The sequence below is a fragment of the Sorex araneus genome, chromosome 2, assembly GCF_027595985.1.
Source record: "Sorex araneus isolate mSorAra2 chromosome 2, mSorAra2.pri, whole genome shotgun sequence".
Lineage (NCBI taxonomy): Eukaryota > Metazoa > Chordata > Mammalia > Eulipotyphla > Soricidae > Sorex > Sorex araneus.
This window is the reverse complement of record NC_073303.1, coordinates 126,279,745-126,299,922: the sequence shown is the minus strand read 5'-3', so window position 1 is coordinate 126,299,922 and position 20,178 is coordinate 126,279,745. Positions and strand designations below refer to the sequence as shown.

The window sequence follows — 20,178 nt, the reverse complement described above, 5'->3', positions numbered from 1 at the left end:
AGCCCACCCCAAATCTGAGAAAACCTGGAGATTTCCATCACAAAACCTGAATACCAGAATTTTCAGGAGATTATATCTTGGTGAGGTCCATCCTGAGACGGTGGAGTCAGGCAGGGGGTATGGCGGTGATTTTGGTTTGTGGAAGCAAGAGGCTGCTGGGAACTCTGCTTGGGTGGGCGCAGGCCAACCCGCCACCCTCTGATTTACCCCAGTCTGTTCAGCCATGTGTGGGGGTGCAAGATTAACTGTGTCTTTTAATTTCTTTCTAGATTTATCTATGGGTCTCTGAAATAAGGCCAATACCAATAAATAAGCTTGTATAGCTGAGCCGGAGGTGGTTTGTAGGTGTGAATCCCACATACCTATTTAATTTCTTGGTAACATTGGCCATTTTGGCCATTTAATTTCTTGGTAACCTTGGTCCCAAGTTGTTGGGGTCTGGCCAAAGGCACAGAGGCAATTTTGGGGTATCAGGAAGCCTGAAGGCACCATCAGGCTGCTGATGCACCCTCCCCACAGGTGCAGGTTGACCTGTTGGTGGCACCATACTCCCATATGTTTTTTTTTTCAAGTGAAGTTTTAGAATGTATTATGTGAAAATTTCCAAACTGGAAATGCTTAGAAGAAATTGCAGAGATATGTAGTCCCTGCCCATGTATCTGTTTTGCACAATGAGGCATGTATTCCATGTCTTTGAGTTCTCATCCTCCCCTTCATTCCTTTTTAATGCTGAATGGTATTTGTTTTATGGCTAGACAACATTTTGTTCATCCATTCACCAACTGATGGAAAACTAGGATATTTACACTTCTGTGGGCATTATGGTTAATGCTACTATGAGTGGAGACTGTATTGGATAAGTTTTCTTTTAGAGTCAGATAGTAAACACATAGCATTAAAAAACCCTGCCAATATTTTTTCCAAAGTCATTGTGTCCATTTACATTCCTGTCTAGATTGAGAACTCCTCTTTTTCTACATATTTTCTGTGACTTGTTACTTTTTTTCTTTTTAAATTATATCTGTTTAAGTGGACATGAAACTATATCTCATGATAGTTTTCTAAGTATCCTTTTTTTGCATAGTATATCATAGAGCTTTTAGAATTTATATAATAATGTATTCATTATGTTAATACTGGAAAAATTGACTTTTTATACATTTATGCATTTTATGAAAATCAACAGGGAATACATTTATGCTTTTTATGAAAATCAACAGAGAAAAGTGTATATATGTGTGTATGCCAGGCTAATAAAAGGTGGTTAAATGGTGAGAACTATTGGATCAGAGGGAAGAAAGAAGAGCTTAAACTTCATTTTCCTTACCATTAATATTTTTAAATGTTTTCTTTTCATTGAGTATTGGTTATTATATAAGCTAAAGAGTCATTGTATACATGACTAGTTTTCTAGCTTTTTAAACTTTCATTTCTGAGTTATATTAGAGATGTTTTTATATTAATTTTATTTTGGAAAAAGTGAGCTAATCTTATTTTACTGTACAGGACATGAGTAATAGCAAAAATACTTTTTTGGAACCAATTTATAGGTTGAAACTTTGCATTTGGGGACTTTATATAAATCTTCAGATCCAGCTGTTTCTGGGGATATTCTTTCAATTGCTATGAGGTGTGTTGACTTTAAAAGAATGGATGACTGTTTCTCAAGTGTATGGATGGCAGAAATTTTTATGTTATTCCTATGAACATGAATGACTATTTAAGTTAATTCCTTTGCATCAGTAAGTGAGAACTACTTCCAGTTTCTATTTAAAACTGTACAAGAGGAATATTCTTTGTGGAAATACCAGATGGTCCAAGAATTTCATTAGGTCTGTATCATAATTTGTTAGCAAATGGTATAAGCAGAGTCTTTAAAAAGTATTAGTTAATTAGGGCATAGTCATTTTCAGCCTTTGCTACCACATAGTCAAGACTTACTTGTTTCTATTTCCTTAGATTTATCCTGGATTTTTTCCAAGTTGAGTTTTAATGAGTTGTTTATCCTACTAGTAACATTACAATTTATTATTCCCTTGAGAGTAATGCTTAAATTGATAGTTTTTAGACCTTTTCTGTCAAAATATTCTGAAACATATGTTCAGGATAGGACTTCTGGATATGTGAAATGGGAATTTGTTACATAAATTATTTTATTCTGATCAACTTAGCTGTTAATACAGAAAGTTTACTGATACTTCAAAAAACTTGGTAAGTCCACAAGTTGTTAAATATTTTAGCATTAATTTTATTGAGCTATTTTATTTTAAATAGTTTAATAAAAGAATAGTGGGAAAAAGCACTAGAAAAATTATACTTTTATTGTGGGTTTTCATTGACGTTTTAATGAGTCCCCTAAATAACTTAAAATTATAAAGGCTATTGATTTGTTAACGTTTCTGATGTGAATTTGATGAAATGATTGGTGAAATGAATATATTGGTATTTTTATTTTATAATACACTTATTAGGCTGTTATATAAAGCTCAAAATTGATAGGTAGGAAAGGAGAAAAAATATCTCCTTCATTTAATGACAGTGTTAGGTGTTACCATTTTTTTTTTTCTTCCATTTTTGGTATGCCAGGGATTCAACCCATGGATTTCACACATACAGGGTTTGAATTCTGTCACATCATTGGCCCTCCAGGTCATTAAGAGATTTTAGTTCAGATGTCTTTAGAGTACTTCACAGAAGCATAATAGAATTGACTTTTTGGGCCATACTGTTCTGTGCACAGGGCTTATTTCTGGTTCTGTGCTCAGGGATAACTCCTGACAAGGCTCAGAGAACCATACATGATGGCAGGGCTTAACTCTGGGAGAGGTGCATGCAGGGCAAATGCCCTGCCCACTGTGCTATCTCTCTAGCCCCCGGATTGGGTTTTTGTTTATAGTTGGCTACAGAATCTGCAAAATAAAGCCACAAAACATGTCATTTGTGTATGGTACAACTATCGTGCTTGTCACTGAATTTTAACTGCTATGCAGATTCAGTTTTTCGTTTACTGTTTAAATTAAAACTTTAGGAGAGAATTGCCCTTTAACTTAGGGTACTATTGAAACAGTGTAAATTAATCTTTTTGAAACTGCATATATTTAGTCTTACTCCAGTTTATACTATACATTTGGGAAATATTTTACTGTATTTACTATATCATTTACAGTAGCTGGATTTCTTTTAAAATAGCAAAGAACTATTCGTAAAAAGAATCCTGACTGTAATTTTTCCCTGTAACTACTGTAGTTATGTGAATATGTTGCTTTATTGTACCATAGTACTTCTTAAATGCTACAAAATTGCTGACATAGAATGATTAGGTTATATTTTTATTGTACAATTTTATATTGTAAATATTCCAAGTATTTTTTTTAAATCACTGCGAATAAATAGTTTTTGGATCAGGAATTAAAATAATAATTTGAGAAAGAGAAAGAACCACCTAATACTTTTTAAACTTGTTAAAATAGGAATTAAGTGAATGTGATATTGGAAAAGCAAAAATGAGCAATGGTAATGAAATATAAATTTGTGAAGCGTCCTATTTTGTCTTTGGCCTTGTCTTTGGCGAGGGTGGAGGGGCTGCTCCTCAGTGGCGCTCAGTGGCCCCGGGCTCATTCCCTGTCATTCTGGGCTGGCAGGTCAGTGTGAGGGCCTGTGGTGCCCAGCGGCTCAGTCCAGCTCTGCTGCGTGCATGGCAGGTGTGTTAGCCCTGTGCTTTTTGATCCCTGCTGTCACACCTGTTTGGTTCCTGTCTTTATTTTTAAATATTTTATTTAAATTTTTTAAAATTATTTTTTTATTTTGGGGCCACTCCTGATGGTGGTCAGGGTATCTCTCCAGCTCTTGGCTCTGCCGTCAGGAATCACTCCTGGCGGGCTTAGGCAACCATGTGGGATGCTGGAAATCAAATCTGGGTTGACCATGTGCAAGGCAAGTGCCCTACCTGCTGTACTGTCACTCAAGCCTGTCTTTTATTTTTAAGGTAAGATATGACAAGAACCGGTGATTAAAGGGTAAACCAAGTAGAAGTACCTATTACATTTAATATTTCTGTGTGGTATAGGCTTGATGACAATTATATTGATGTACATATTTTAATTACTTGACATGTGAATTTAAAGAAGCAAGTGTTCCCAGAGTTTTGCTTTTTTTTTAAATTTTGATACTTTTGAGTGAGAGAAGGCAGTTTTTATTTTTTGTATCTATTTTAATAATTGAAGAGATTTTCTGTTTTACTTGAGATATCATTCACGTAACATAAAATTTACCATTGGAATTATTTTAAACCATTTGGTTCATTGGCTTTTACTAATTCACAGTGTTATATAGCTATAACTCTAATTTCAGAACATTTCCAAACTCTAGAGAAGAAAACATGCTTTTAACTGTGAAACTAAACAATTCATATGAATGGAATATAGTATTGAAACGCTGCTGTGACCATGAATGACTGAGTTAAAAAAAAAATTTAGTGTGTGTGTGGGGGGCAGTTTGGGCTATACCAGGCTGTGTCAGGGTTTACTCCTGGCTGGGCTCAGGAGGCCAGATGGCGTGAACCCAGGTCTGCTGTAGGCAAGGCACCCTACCCACTCTGACTCCATAAATGTATTTTTTTCTCTGATTAATTTTTAATTCTCCTGAGTTCTCATTTCAGTTCTACCTTATGGTGTAGCTCCAGGGTTATCAGAATGGAGTGATAGTACAGCAGGTAGGAAGTTTGCCTGGCATGCAGCTGGCTAGGGTTTGATCCCCAGCACCCCATTTGGTCCCCCTGAATCTTCCAGGAGTGATCCCTGAGTTTAGAGCCAGGAGTAAGCACTGAACACCACTGGGTGTGACCCTTTAAAAATAAAGTTCTTCCTTTCTGAATCCATCCTTCCTTCCTCTCTTCCTTACTTCCCTTGTTTAATCTCCTCTCCTTTCCTCTTCTCTCTTCCTCTCCTCCCCCTTGCCCTCTTCCCTCCTCTCTCCACCTGTCCCTTCTTTTTTCCTGTCTCTCCTGTCACCCTTCTCCCTCCATCCTGAGAGTGCCTGGGAGGTTGAGGATGAGCAGTTATTCTTGCCCTCCAGTGCCAGGGTTACCCAGTCCACCCAGGCATTTACCCAGGCCTGCACGGCTACTACCTGGCCATGCGTAGTAGGGTCCTTGTGGTGCTGAGAATTGATGCTAGGTGGGCATTCTGTCTCTTGGCTACATAGTTAGTTTTCTGGGCTAATTTCTGACCAGAACCTCTACTACAGTGTTGATTAGACTGGCAAGTGCAGGTACCCTCGGAAAGAAAGCTTTTAGTCTCTCACCGCTAAGTGTGATTTAGTTGTAGACTTTCCTAATTGTTTCATATCACACTGAAGAAGTTCTTTTTAACCTTTTTGTTAAAGATGATAGGGTTTTACTAAATATTATTTCTGTGTCAGTTGAGATAATTTATTCCTTTTGTCTATCAGTGTGTTGTGTTGTTTTCTTTCCACTGAAGCACTTTCATTCCCAAGATAAATTTCAGTTGTCATTGTGTATAATGTTTTTAATACTATAAACTGCTTCATAGTACTGCTTGTATTTCCAAGATTTTGATATGTATTATTTATCTTTTATGTGTTTCCTTATTTTTCTTTTGATTTCTTTTGTGAACCCCTGAAGTTGAGCAGCATTAAGTGTTTGACTTAAAAGTTGATTTCTGATTTCATGCTATCTTGGAGAAAATTCTTGAGATAGTTTAATCTTCTAAAATTTATTAAGACTCGTTTTTTTTAATCCTACCATGTGACATATCACTGAGACTGTTACATGTGCATTTGAGAAATATATATATTCTATTACTTTTGGTTGACTTTTCTATTTATATTCTTTTCACATAATGTGTTTTTTGGCTGATGTTTTCTTTAAAGTTTTCTTTCCAGAGAATCTGTTAATTTTTCAGACTTATGGGAGGGAGGAATAGAAAATACAGGGAATCTGGTTAAGATTCTCTGGTTTTACCCAATTCTGTACGAACTGGTAGGGTGAAGAGAGAAACATCAATTAGAATGATGTTAGGGCCCATCTGTTGTTTTATATGTAAATATATGATATATATGCATATATATATTTATATGATCTAGGCAGGCAGGTAGGTTACGGAAGGGCCCTCATAGCAATGGAATTCCTAGGAAGTAATAACCACCCGAGAGGGACGGAGGAATTGAACCCTGGTTGGCCGCATACAAGGCAAACACCCTATCCGCTGCGCTATCGCTCTAGTCCCGGCAAGCTGAGCTATTGCTTGGTGAGCCTGGCAAGCTACTGAGAGTATCTTGCCCTCCTGGCAGAGCCTGGCAAGCTACCCATGGGGTTCGATATGCCAAAAACAGTAACAGCAAGTCTCACAATGAGACATTACTGGTGCCCGCTCGAGTAAATCTATGAACAACTGGATGACAGTGCAATAACCACCCAGCCCTAAGGCCATCAGGACCCGCCTTATGAGCTTTGATACTAAGGCCTGCAGGGACCTTTATCTGGGGCTAGCCCAGACCAAAGAAAGGTGAACCCCCCACTAAGAGAAGCTTCATCAGGAACAAAGGTCAAGAAAAGGAGTTTCAGAGAAGACCATCCACCACTCCCAGCTCCACCCCCTTGGTAATCACCCTAGCAATGGGCTACCTAGCTAGAAAGCCCCACGTGGGGCAGCTTGGGGAAAACCCTATAAAAGCCACCTTGAACAAGGAAAAGTGCCCATATGCTGCCCAAGCCCATGTGCTGCTTCTGTCCATGTGGCCAAGCATCCATGGTGCCAGAGAACATGTGTGGGCCACATCTCCCCTCTTAAGATGTGTGCTGGGGCTCTCTCTCCTTTGGAGAAGCCCACCTTCTTCTTGAGTGTGCTACTCTCTCTCCAGCTCACTCTCTCTCCCCCTTCCTCCCCTTTCTCAAGAACTTCTGAATAAAATCTGGTTTTGCTTCAAAAAAAAAGATTGCTTGGTTTTAAATTCTTTTTTTTTTTAATTTATTTTATTGAATCACCAAGTGGAAAGTTACAAAGTTCTCAGGCTTATATCTCAGTTTACACAATGCTCAAACACCCATCCCTTCACCAGTGCCCATATTCCACCACCAATAAAAACAAAAACAAAAGCAAAAACAAAACAAACAAACAAACAGAAAAAAAAAGTATACATCCCACCCCTCACCCCCCAACCCACCCCGTACGTGAGTGATAATTTTACTTCCTTTTCTCTTTACCTTGATTACATTCCAGATTTCAACACATAACTCACTATTGTTGTTAGAGTTTCAAAACAGACTCACTATTTTTGTTGAAATTTATCCCCTAAGAATACAGCTCCATTAACAGGGAAATATTTGATAATAAGTTTTCCACTGATGAGAATGAAGAGACCGCGGCCTCGCGGTTTACAATTTCTGTATTATAGTAATTAAGTCCGCGAAGATTTAAGTTTGAAAATGAATCATTTCCCTTCCTGGAACAGCATGTAGCCAAAGTTAGTTCACAGTCTCCATACATGGGTGCAAGCACTTGCTGGAACCCCAATTCCTAAAGCTGTCTCTGGTTCCCGCTCGTTCCACATCCACCGGCTCTGCAGGGGCATGGGCACCCGGGCCGAAAACCCGGCCGGCCAGAGCCGAGCACGGCCCCAGCTGGGGCTGGCCCTGTATCCCGCGGCCGTTTCAAGTTCAAAGCACACATTTTTTTTTTTTTTTCGCGCCACAAGTTCATACCTTCTCAACGGACCCACAAAATGTCGGACACCACGCCTTCTCCTGGAGGGGAGAGAGACCAAGAAGGAAGGTTATTTCCTCCGTTAGCCGGCGTGGGGCAAAAGCTTAGTTCACAGTCTCCATACATGGGTGCAAGCACTTGCTGGATCCCCAATTCCTAAAGCTGTCTCTGGTTCCTGCTCGTTCCACATCCACCGGCTCTGCAGAGGCATGGGCTTGGTTTTAAATTCTTATATTTTGGCTTATTAGCTGTATTACATTTGAAATTTTATATTTTTGTGACTTGCTTTCACTTGAAAAGTGACCTAATGGTAGTACTTTTCTTTTCTTAGAATAGTTGTAGAAGAGTATAATGGGAGTTTATAGATCTAAAGTATTTGGAGGGCTGGAGCAATAGCACAGCGGGTAGGGCGTTTGCCTTGCACGCGGCCGACCCGGGTTCGAATCCCAGCATCCCATATGGTCCCCTGAGCACCACCAGGGGTAATTCCTGAGTGCATGAGCCAGGAGTAACCCCTGTGCATAGCCGGGTGTGACCCAAAAAGCAAAAAAAAAAAAAAAAAGTATTTGGAATAACATAGATCTTTCAGTGTAAACTGTTTTCATTGTTATTTGTAATGATTGATTTTATCAAGAAATTATAATTGAGCAGGGTATTTGTCATGTGTATGCATATTCTAGTTTGTATTTTTATTGTAAGAGGTTTTGAAATAGTAAAAGTTGTTTAAAGTTAGAATTGCATATCTATTATTTTAATATAAGCATTTACATTGAAATATTTTAAATATGTTAAAAATGTATATCCTTCTTCTTACAATCTTGGTATGTTGTTGTTCGTAAATAACATATTGAGTGCACTTTATTATTATTATTTTTTCCTGCAGGACCAAAAGATCTCAGATTCCTGTAACTGAGGGTATATTTGAACTTCCAAATCTCACAATTCAGGGTACAAGAGCACAGACACTTTTGCTGCAAGCAATATATCAAAGTTGGTGTCATAATGGAAATGTCAACTCTTTAGAAGTAAATGAAGCTTTGATGAATGAAGTGTTCCAAACTATAGGTAAGACATCTTGTAAAACACATAAGCATCGTGCTTTATGATTGTCTTAACGTTGCTGCTTTGTTCATACGATGTCATTGCTTTGTTCATACGATGTCATTGTGTACACACACTGGACCAGCATGCGGGTGTACCTCCCCCGCTTCCCTGGGTCCTTTCTTCTCCCTCTCCCCTACCCACCCCTTCTTGGCTGACTCAATCCTGAAGGCAGAATTCCAGGATTTGCTTTTATTTGCCATTGTTTATTCGTTTGTTTATATTTCACATAGAGTAAGTTCATATAGTTACCTGTCCTCTTCCTGCTGACTTTGCTTAACATTGCACCCTCCAGTTTCAGCAAGGTCGTAGTGAAATTATATTAGCAAAATTTCATCTTCTTTTTGTAGTTGAGTAGTATCCTGTCGTGTATGTAGCATTAAAAAATTATATCACCGTGAGATACACAGTTACAAGGTTGTTCATGATTGGGTTTAGGTCACACAACATTCCAGTACCGTTCCCTTCACCAGTGTACATTTCCCATTTCCCACCACCAGTGTCCCCAGCCCCTCCCTCTCCCCACTTCCACCTGGTCTGCCCCTATAGCAGACGCTCTCTCTCTCTCTCTCTCTCTCTCTCTCTCTCTCTCTCTCTCTCCCTCTCTCACTTTCTCTCTCTCTCCCCTCTCCCTCCTCTCTTTCCTTTAGGAATTCCTGATTCCTGATGTGATTGACCGTTTGCATGATAACTTTTCAGGAGATCAATGTACGTTTGAATACATATGTATTCAAATAATACATATGTTTTATTATTCTGGTAAAGTTAATAAAATCACTCATCATGATTTTAATTTTTAACATAAAAGCAAGATGCTTTTTTATGTGAAGAATCCTAGTCTAATATTCTGGCTTATTTAATTGCTGATCATAGAAAATCTGCTTTGATGCCATTGTTTTGAAATTATTGTTTTTCATTTTTTGTTTATTTGTGTCTTAGTCCAGAAGTTATTAACTTGGTGTTTATGAAAGAGCTTTTAATTCATGAATTCCCTTAAATTCCTTAACAGGTTTGCATGTAAGCAAATCACCCACCTCATACATGTTTTTAAATTTATTTAAAAGAATTAGACATAGTGACTCTATCCTTTAATCTATTTACTTATATTCTCTTACTGCTTGTGTGTATATGACATATGTGTATGTATATATGTATATGTGTGTATATATATATCAAGTTTTAAAAATTAACTCATTGCATGCACAAAGACCAGTGCTCTGAACATCTGTTTATATTCAAGGTTTTTGAGGCCATTTTTCAAATTTTGGGTATAAAATTGCTGGATCACATTGTTGGGGAAAGAATAAGTTCTTGGGGCAAAATACAAAAGAATTGATGAATGCTCCCATCATTTTCAAACAAGTGAGTTTACTGAAAGGAGAGGAGGCAGAAGGACACTGCGCCAGTTAAAGGATAGGCAGCTGCTGAGAGTGACTCTCAGATGCTAGTTTTGACCCCCTCTGGAAGGAAGGGGGTGACCTATTTGATTGAAAGTAGATAATGAACCAAACATGATGACCTCTCAGTGTCTGTGTTGCAAGCTATAATGCCCAAAAGTAGAGAGAGAGTATGGGGAATATTGTCTGCCATGGAGGCAGAGGGAGGGCGGGAAAGGGGGGTTATACCCGGGATATTGGTGGTGGGGAATGTGCACTGGTGGAGGGATGGGTGTTTGATCATTGTGAGATTGTAACCCAAACATGAAAGCTTGTAACTATCTCATGATGAGATTCAATAAACTTTAAAAATTAAAAAAAAAAAAGAAGAAAGGGTAGTAAGAGGAGGTCTTTACTGGGAAACTCAATCCCGTTGACTGGAATTGGATGCCAGCCCCCTTCCATCCTTTTATGTCAGCTGGGAAATGTGATAGCCTTCAGGGTGATGCAGGTGGGGGGGGGATCCCCGGCCTGAAGTGTCTTGGGGCTTTTGTATTTTTTCAGGGGAGGGCCACCACCCTGAGGGGTGTTCGGGAGGTCTTGGTGCTGCCCCTGGAGTATTTGGTCAACTGAGTTCAGTGATAGGGCCTGAGAATGGATCCCTGTGGTGCCAAGGAATCGCAGCACCACCCGCTGGGACTTGAGGCCTTCCGGCTCACAGCTGGTGAGGCTCTGGGTCATGTGGTACCTGGGATCAAACCCAGGTTTGGGGCAGGCAAGGCATATGACTCAGCCCCGCCACTGCCCTCCAGCTGTTATTAATTGGTTGGGCCTGAGGGAGTTGTGGTGGTCACCCTGTAGTAGCCAGGGCTAGAGGCCTGCTGATGAGCAGCCTCTCTGTGGGTTAGTGTTTTCCCTGGCCTGAGCAGAGAGGGGAGGCCTCTGCTCAGATGCTTTTTTGTCTCGGAACAAGAATTCTTTGCCCAGAAGGTCATTTTTTGTTTCTATCAACATTCCTTTGTTTATACCCAAGAATACACACTTACATGCCATTTAAACGGCATATAATTTAAGCACACGAACATTAGAATTTGAGTAAAAGAATGCCCGGGGAGGTATGAGCAGATACCCACCAATGCAAAGCTAATTGTCCTTTCCTTTCTTTTAATTGGTCTGTTTATCTTCTGTTCTGAGTTGTGAGAATACTTCCTATCTTCTAAATACTAGTCTCTCATCAGATGTATTGTTTATAAATATTTTCTACAATTCTATGGGTTGCATTTTTTACTCTAATGGTGACCTTCTGTTTAGTTTTCCTCAATTCTAGCCTTGGGCAAGTCTTTGCACAGACTTTTCTCCCTTCTTTTTAAAAACTTGATTCTCAGACCATACGTTTTTATGAACCTGACCTCAGTTCATTTTTTTCCCTTCTCTTTCTATCTTTATCTTCTCTCTTCCTTTCTTTTCTCCAGAACATGCAGTCTGTTCTTTCAAAGTAAGAAATTTCTTTATGAATTATCTTTACTACCACCAATTCAACACTGTCCTATCTAAATGGAATCATTACTGGTTTTTAGTAATTTTAGAACAATTTGTTATGAGTGATTACTGGGGTTTGAGGTCAACTCATAGTTAATACTAAGAATTTGAATAAGAAAATATAATTGGAGAATGTAAATAGTTTAGAACTCTTTAGTATATAAACATAAAAGCTATATATTGTTAGTAGCTGCAGTTATGGATTAATATTTTTTTCTAGCTGAAAGTAGGAAATAACATTAAGGTACTTTTTGAATATGAAGACATGAGGATAAAAAATACATAAATATATAAAACAGAAAAGAGAAAGAAAAGAGAAAATTGAATATTTTTCCAAAGGAAAGCATATTAAAAATATTGATAATTAATGATAACCTTTTAAATTCTGAAATTATGTAGACAGTGCAGTATTTAAGATACATATTAGTGTAAATTCTTCCTGAAAAATTTTAAATGTGAAGAATCTTGCTATTAAAGCATTGCTATTTGATTCTCTGCCTGGAATAACATTAACAAGTAACTAGTATTAAATTGGAAATAGTACTACTCAAAGGATAGAAATTAATTAGATAGCTAAACTTTATATATGCTCAATTTAGTTTTATTATACGAAACCTATTTTGTTTTCTGTAATGAAAACTAAGCACAGAAAAATGCATTTAAAAATTTTTATCTAAATAAAACACTGCAACACTGTCGTCCTGTCTCGTTGTTCATCGATTTGCTCAAGTGGGCACCAGTAATGTCTTCATCATGAGATTGTTGTTACTGTTTTTGGCATATCCAATACGCCACAGGTAGCTTCTCAGGCTCTGCCGTGTGGGCGGGATACTCTCAGTAGCTTGCCTGGCTCTTTGAGAGGGACAGAGGAATCAAACCCGGGTCGGCCTCGTGCAAGGCAAATGCCCTACCTGCTGTACTATCAATACAACCCCTTGCCATATTTTTTTGTTCAATAACTGGAGCTGTTAAACAGGTGTTTTTATAAAGTCACATGAGTTGTTGGACTTCACTGAATCTTAGAATATGTAATTGATATGTAATTTTTTGCATATCTTCTTCTCAATGTTAGGTTAATGATGGTGCTTTAGAAATACAGTGCTAAATGTAATCTCAAACATCACAATTAGATAATGCCTTTTGGCAGAAAAGATATGGTCTTTTTTTTTTTTTAAATTTTATTGAATCACCATGTGGAGGGTTACATAGTTCTCAGGATTATGTCAATTATACAATACTCAAACACCCTTCCCTTCACCAGTGCCCCTATTCCATCACCAACCACCCCAGTATACCTCGAGCCCCCCCCTCCCCGCCCTTGTAATTGATAAGTTTCACTTCGTTTACGCTTTATCTTGGTTACATTCTATGTTTCAACACATAACTCGCTATTGTTGCTGGGGTTTCAAGCAAGTCCCATTGTTTGTTACATAACTTTTCTATTTTTTTCCCCCCTCGTCCTGCGCCACCGAGTTCACGCCTGTTTAGTATTCACCACGCTGCCTGACAAAGGAAAAAAACCGGAAAAGATGGTTATTTCCTGTCATCAGCCGGCGTGGGGCTCTGGCTTAGTTGATAGTCTGGTAGAAAGTCTGCAGTTTCTGGAACCAAAAGTAATGTGCTGGTATCGGCCCCGACTCGAGATTCCACCAGCGTCCCGCTGTTCCATGTACATAATACTTTATTCCCTTGTATCCCATTCCCATGCCACCAGGTCTGTGTCAACTTAATGGACATCATACTATGGTTAACGCCACGCCGCGTTTCTTCCCGAGAAAGAAGGATATTTCTTCTCAGCTGGCGTGGGGATATGGCTTAGTTCAATCTAGAGAGATGGCTACCATTTTGGTTGCCTTCAATATTTCAACAAAAAACTTACTATTCTTGTTAGGGTTTCCCACCAAAGTCTGACCCACTAAAAGGGAACCATTTCATATTGCTGATGATTAGATGACATTAGGTCGCGCGTCCGCTGCCACGGCCACGCGGTTTTGGGTTTCTGTATAAAGTCCAGGGAAAAGTCTGCCTGAAATTCTATCGCTACAATCTTTTACCCTTTTATGGTGCTCATAAGATGGGAAAACCTAGAGAAATACTGGGCCCCCGCACGGGCGGAAGTGGGAAAGCTCCCTTGTCCTCCTCAGTCATACTGGAGCAGCGGGCACGGTGAAATGGGAAAGCCCACGTGGCTGCACTCTCTTTAAGTGTCCGAGGTGGGCGGAGACCGGTACTTCCCCGCCCTCGATCTCCCGCCAGCCACACCGCGCATTTGGGTGCGCGTCTCCATTTTGTGCTCAGAGAAGTGGGGTGGAGGCTGTGCTGTGCCCAGGAGAGGTTGAGGGAGAGAGAGAGAGATTAAAAAAAAGAGAAACGCCGGGCCCCCGCACGGGGGGCCTGGAGGAAACGCTCAAATCACATACTGCAGGTTGTTGGCTGGGCTGCTGGTGTCCAAAGCAGCTCCCTTGTCCTCCTCAGTCATACTGGAGCGGCGGGCGCGGTGAAGTGCGAAAAGGTATGTTCTTTGACAAGCTGTATAACACATCAGAAAAAACAATTTTTTGTATCAATGTGTACAGATTATTTCTATTTTTTGAATTGACTCAAATTGTACATGGGAATACTGAATTATATTACTTAATCTTTTTTTTTTTTAAATAATGTAGGAGTACTGCTATTTATTCAGCCATTGATTAAGCTGATTGAATTGGGCATGAACTCCACATTACTTTTTTTATTCTATTCTGAATGTTTGTTTTATTTTATTATTATTATTTCCCCCCCTTTTTTTTTGATTCACTGTGAGATACAACTACAAAGCTTTCATGTTTGAGCTTCAGTCATATAATCATTAAATACCCATCCCTTCACCAGTGCACACTTTCCACCACCAAAATCCCTTCCCCCTTCCAACCCTTCCCTTGCCTGTGTGGCAGACAATTTTCCCCATACTCTCTTTCTCTCTCTCTGCTTTGGTTACATTCGATATTTCGACACCAGTCTCACCACTACTCAGACCTGCTGAAAAGGCAATGCTAGACTATTTGTTTTGTATTGCTTGTTATGGATAGAATATAATGTCCAGGAAATTCTGTGTCGTTCTCTTCTGGAAGCTTTAGTTTATAGTCTCTGGGTTCTTGGCCATTGATAATATTACATGGCACCAGGGGCAGTTTGTGGGTGTGACTGCCAAGCTTCTGAAAAACTGGGGATTTGGAGTGGGGGAGGCCTAGTCCTGAGTGGGTTTGGATATCTCAGTCATGGGTTCCCGCATATCTGGGTTTTCCTGCCAGAACGCTCTCTGGTGAGGTTCATTCTGTTTTGGGTAAGGCTCGTCGGAGCATGTGGAGAGTGGCCTTGGGCATGGTGGTTAGGTTCTGGAGGTTTTCGGCTGCTGGGGTTCTGCTTGGGGCGACGAGGGAAACTCAACTACCCCTCTGTGAGGTGCCCCGGTGAAGACAGCCTGGGTGGGGTCAGGGCATTCTGCAGCATTCTCTTCTGGAGCTTTAGCTTATAGTCTCTGGGCCTTGGCCATTGATGAGATTGCATGGCGCCAGGGGCAGTTTGTGGGTGTGACTGCCATATTACTTAAATCTTTAAAACTATATTAATACATTAATGAATCATTCTTTCTCAGTACTTGAAACAATAATGAATACATTCATGCTAAATGCTTCTTAGAGATTTTAGTTTGCACATTATGTTTCATTTGTCTTGGTGTTATGAATGTATCTCTGTCAGGAAGTAATAATATTTTCACTGATTATTGACATTTACGAGAGAGTCCTGACTTGAGACGATACAGCAATTAGTTATATGCCCAAAGGAAGCTTATTATGTTCCCTTGAAGTTTTCATCTCTGAAAAGGTGATGTAATACCTATATCTACTCATTGAATTGAGAACCAGTATGGTATTGCTTTTGGAGTTGATTTACTGTTATTTGTCTTGGACATAGAATCCTATGGAATCACGTATATGGGCTGTTACCTCTGGAGGTGGTTTTATATGAGGCGCTTCAGGAGTTGAGATAACCCCTATCAGAACTGAAGTCGTGGTTTATTATTGTAGTTGTAAATACAGAGCACCATGGTAAATTCAAAAGGTAAAGACAGAAAGGAAATGGCATAATAAATAATGAAGTTGGTAAGAGAGGAATAAAATTGACCACACTGGTTTAGTGTCATTCCCCCCCACCCCCACCCCCCACTCCCTTATTAAAGAAATTGCATTGTGCCCTTTTCACAGTAATTTATAGGAAGCCACACAGAAAGCTATGAAAAGTCATGTATTTCATTTCGCTTCGGATTTCTAAGGGTAATGGGACAACAGATCTCAAATGGAAGTTGTAATGCAGTGGGGTCTTAGAAATATTAAGTCATACCTTTTTTATCTCCTCTTCACTTACTAGACCTACCTGCTAAGCATTTCCCTGATAGTTAAGTTGAGTAATGTAGAAACTGGACATCATGAAAATTGCTTGATTTGTCAAACATGGCTCACTATTTTCAGGTTGATGTTTCTTATGCATTAATTCCACTGTTCCTTTCCAGTAACATTGATACTGGTACATTGTATATTATGTATTACACAAATGAAAATGCTCAAAACAATTTATCTTATTACTTAAATATCATCCCAAAGATACTCATTTCTTAAGACTTGTGAGGTCAAGTCTTTGTATCTTTCTATCATTATTATTTCTGCTCAAACTAGTTCTCTGATAAATGGAGATAGAATAAAATAACTGATATTTTCTCTGTTAGAAATTACATGAGGACAAAAAGAAAAGAGTTATAAAGATTAAGGCACGTATATTAAAGTTTTAACAAAACATGTAGTCATTTGGGTTATTGTACTATATCACTGTATCACTGTCCATCGTGTTGCTCATCGATTTGCTCGAGTGGGTGCCAGTAACATCTTCATTGTGAGACTTCTTGTTACTGTTTTTGGCATATTGAATATGCCACGGGTAGCTTGCCAGGCTCTGCCGTGTGAGATTTTGCATAGCTCTCTTCCGGGAGCTTTGTTTAATAGTCTCTAGATCTTGGCTGTTGATGAGATTACATGGCGCCGGGGGCAGTTTGTGGGTGTGACTGCCAAGCTACTGGAAAACGGGATCTGGATAGAGGAGGCCCAGTCCCAGTCCAAGCAGGCTTGGAGATCTCAGCAACGGGTCCTGCATACCTGGATTCCTCTGTTGGTTCCTTCATGCATGAGGCTCATCCGAGTCTGTGGGGAGTGACCTTGAGCATGGCTTTGGCTGGGTTCTGGAGGTTTTCAGCTGCAGGGGCTCTGCTTGGAGCCAGGAGGGAAACTCAACCTGACCCCCTGGGGTGGGGAGGGTCCCGGTGAAGACAGCCTGGAGTGGGGGCAGGAGATTCTGGACAGTGACAGTGATATTGTACTATATCTTTTGTTCATAATTTTGATGGTACTCAAACATGGAAATTCCTAACCCTCATCATGTTGCCAGAAGATAAAATACAAAGTCACATATGGTTTTTATTTGTTTGGGAGAACAAGGACTTGCTGCCACATTTTCTTGTTTCAGGTTGTTCATTATTTTGTTGACAATCTTGTTCCATTAATCTGGTATTTTCAGGGAAATTACTTAGAGACTTTAAAATTTGTGGTAAAGGTGATCAAATAGACATTTGAATCTCTTGTTTAAGTGTTGTCTTACTGTTAAAATAAAAATGTACTTTCCAGAATGTAACTGTAAAAGTATTTTATGCAAGATTTCATGTGGGATACCTTAATGGTCGAATAATAAATTTTACCTCATAAAAATGAAATTCAATAATACAGTAGCTTTCTCAGCTCAGTAGCATCTGGTCTATTCTCATGAGAGCCAATATTTTCCAACTCATTAGGATCATGTCGTTCTGTATGTCGGCAACATTGACTCAGCCAAGCTACCTTTACTTACATAACCGCCAAACTATTAAATAGGTCTCTTGTGGAGTGAAGTCAAATATTCCTCTTATTTTACTTCTGCTTTAGAAGAGGGGGAGAAAATATACATACTGTAACATTTAAACATCTGGTCTGAAACCACATCAGTGTAACTCTGAACAAAGTTGTGGATTCGCCTTCTTCCCAGGTGTGCATATGAAAAGGGGCTTGGCATTGCTGAAGAGTGAGTTTTTAACTGTTTAGGAAAGAGACTGAGGGAGAGTGATATGTTTTCTATTTCTCTGTTTTCAAATGGTTTCTCCTGACATATGAAAAACCTCTCTACTATCCCTAATATGTTAAGAATTGCATTTTTATTTTTCTTTCCAGATAGAACTATTGATAATAAATTTATCCTTCCCTAAAGATAAAGATTTAAAGGTAAAATTTGAATTGAGAGCTATCGCTATAATTCTTGATAATTTAGTTGGGACAAAAATATTGATTTTATAAACCTTGTGAATTTTAATGTCCTTTGTAATAAATAATATTGATAATATGAATACTTGCTGAATTTAAACATTCTAGTTCACTTAATTCATGAATGATCAAATTATTATTCATTAGAGTGATTTAAAGAATTAAGAATGTACTAAGTAAAAAATATATATGTTCATATATAGGCTTATATATGTATGTGTATATATATACACATACACACACATATATACATATATATTATATATATATACTGTCGTCCCGTTGCTCATCGATTTGTTCGAGCGGGCACCAGTAACATCTCTCATTGAGAGACTTACTGTTACTGTTCTTGGGACATATTTTGGGTCACTTTTCGATTGTTTTCAGATATTTGCTATTGCAAATAGTGGTACAGTAAACAGACATACAGATGTCGTTTCAAATTAGTGAGTTTTTGTTCTTGGTGTAGATGCCTAGGAGTGGAACTATAGGGTCATATGGAAGCTCTATTTTTAATTATCATTGTTATTATTATTTTGTTTTTTTGGAGGACACCTGGCAATGATCAGGGGTTACTCCCAGCTCCACCCTTGGGATTTACTCCTGACAGTGCTTGGGGGATTGTATGGAATGCCAGGGATCGAACCATGGTCATCTGTGTGCAAAGTGAATATTGCTCTGGCCCCAGCTCTATTTTTCATTTTGCGGGGAGTTTTTAAACCATTTTCCAAGGAGGCCGAACCAGGCAGTAGTCCCACCAGCAGCTAATGAGAAATAGAATTTCTGAAACTTTTTTAATTTCATGAGCCTCTGTTTTGTTTTCTATAGTACTGTATGGATTTACTGCCCTGCCAATGCACCACTAAAAGTTCCCTGTTCTCTACATCCCCAATAGCATTTGTTACTTCTTGTCTGTTTGATGGTATCTGTCCTAAGAGGTGTGAAGTGAAAGCTTATCAGTTTTCATTTATGGTATCCTTTCACATGCCTGTTGATTATTAGTGTACTTTCCTAGGAAAACTGTCTTAAGTGCTTTGTTCATTTGAGAATTGGATGTTTTTTTCTGTTTATTTGTGTGAGTTCTTTATGTATTTTGGATCTTAATTCCTGCCGGGTATGTGATTTGAAGATATTTTCTTCTTATAGTCCCAATTGTTTGTTTTCATGTTTTGTTGTTTGTACTTTAGCTGTCGTCTTCTACTTTTTTCACAATTGCTTTATATATTTGAGGAGATTCTTTGTGGATTTATAGAAACTGTAGGATTTTTTCCTACTTTCATAAAAACAGAGTGACTGGAATACTTCTAGAGATTGCATATGATCTATGGATGGCTCTGGGTAGTTTGGGTGTTTACTACTAATAGTCCCGATCTGTCAAGATGGAATGTCTTTTCATTTGTATATTTCAAAAATTGTTCTATTGGTATCTCATGGTTTTCAGTTTAGAACCTTTCATCTTCTTGGTTAAATTTATTTTATAATATTTTATTATTTTTGATGCTGTTTGTTGTAAATGAGATTGTTTTCTTTCCTTTTCAAATAAGTGGTCATTAGTGTACAAAAATGCTCTGATTTTTGTATTAATTTTGTTTCCTACAACATTATTGATTAAATCTAAATTTTTCAATAGTCTTCAGGGATTTTCTACATGCAATATCTTTATCTGCAAATGGGGGCTATTTTAGCCCTGCCTTTCCAGTTCTTAATTAAAAAAAAATTGTTTCTCTTTTGTTTCTTTTCTTTGGGAGGGGGCTGGGATTTGGGGTTGAGGCATGCGCAGTGGTGCTTAGCCCTGTGCTTGGTTTTGTTTTCAGCATTGCTTTGAATTGCTTTGAGTCTTGTGTTGCTGGGTATCTACCCTGGGCTTAGGCGTGCATGGCCTGTGCAGAGTTCTCTCAGCTGCCTTCCTTGGAGCCCTTGTTTTTCTTTTGTGATCGTTTTGCCTAGGTCTTCCAGTACTGTGTTGATGGAGTGGTTTTTTTCTTGTTGCTGATCTTAGAGTAAAAGCTTAACCTTTCACTACTGAGTATGATGGTTTTTGTGGACTTGCCATATGTAGCTGTT

General features: G+C 38.8%; 1 protein-coding gene across 6 annotated transcripts in view; it reads left to right on the top strand.

Moving 5' to 3' along the window:
* VPS13B (vacuolar protein sorting 13 homolog B) overlaps window positions 1-20,178 on the top strand; it is a 645,914-nt gene that overhangs the window by 105,223 nt on the left and 520,513 nt on the right. For all 6 annotated transcript variants that reach the window (XR_008628450.1, XM_055125276.1, XM_055125277.1 and 3 more), the window contains exon 16: window positions 8,605-8,786. Coding sequence is in view for 5 of the 6 variants with exons in the window: in XM_055125276.1 (XP_054981251.1) it covers window positions 8,605-8,786 (182 nt within the window). In the remaining variant the exon portion in view is untranslated. The remainder of the gene's footprint in view (window positions 1-8,604; window positions 8,787-20,178) is intronic.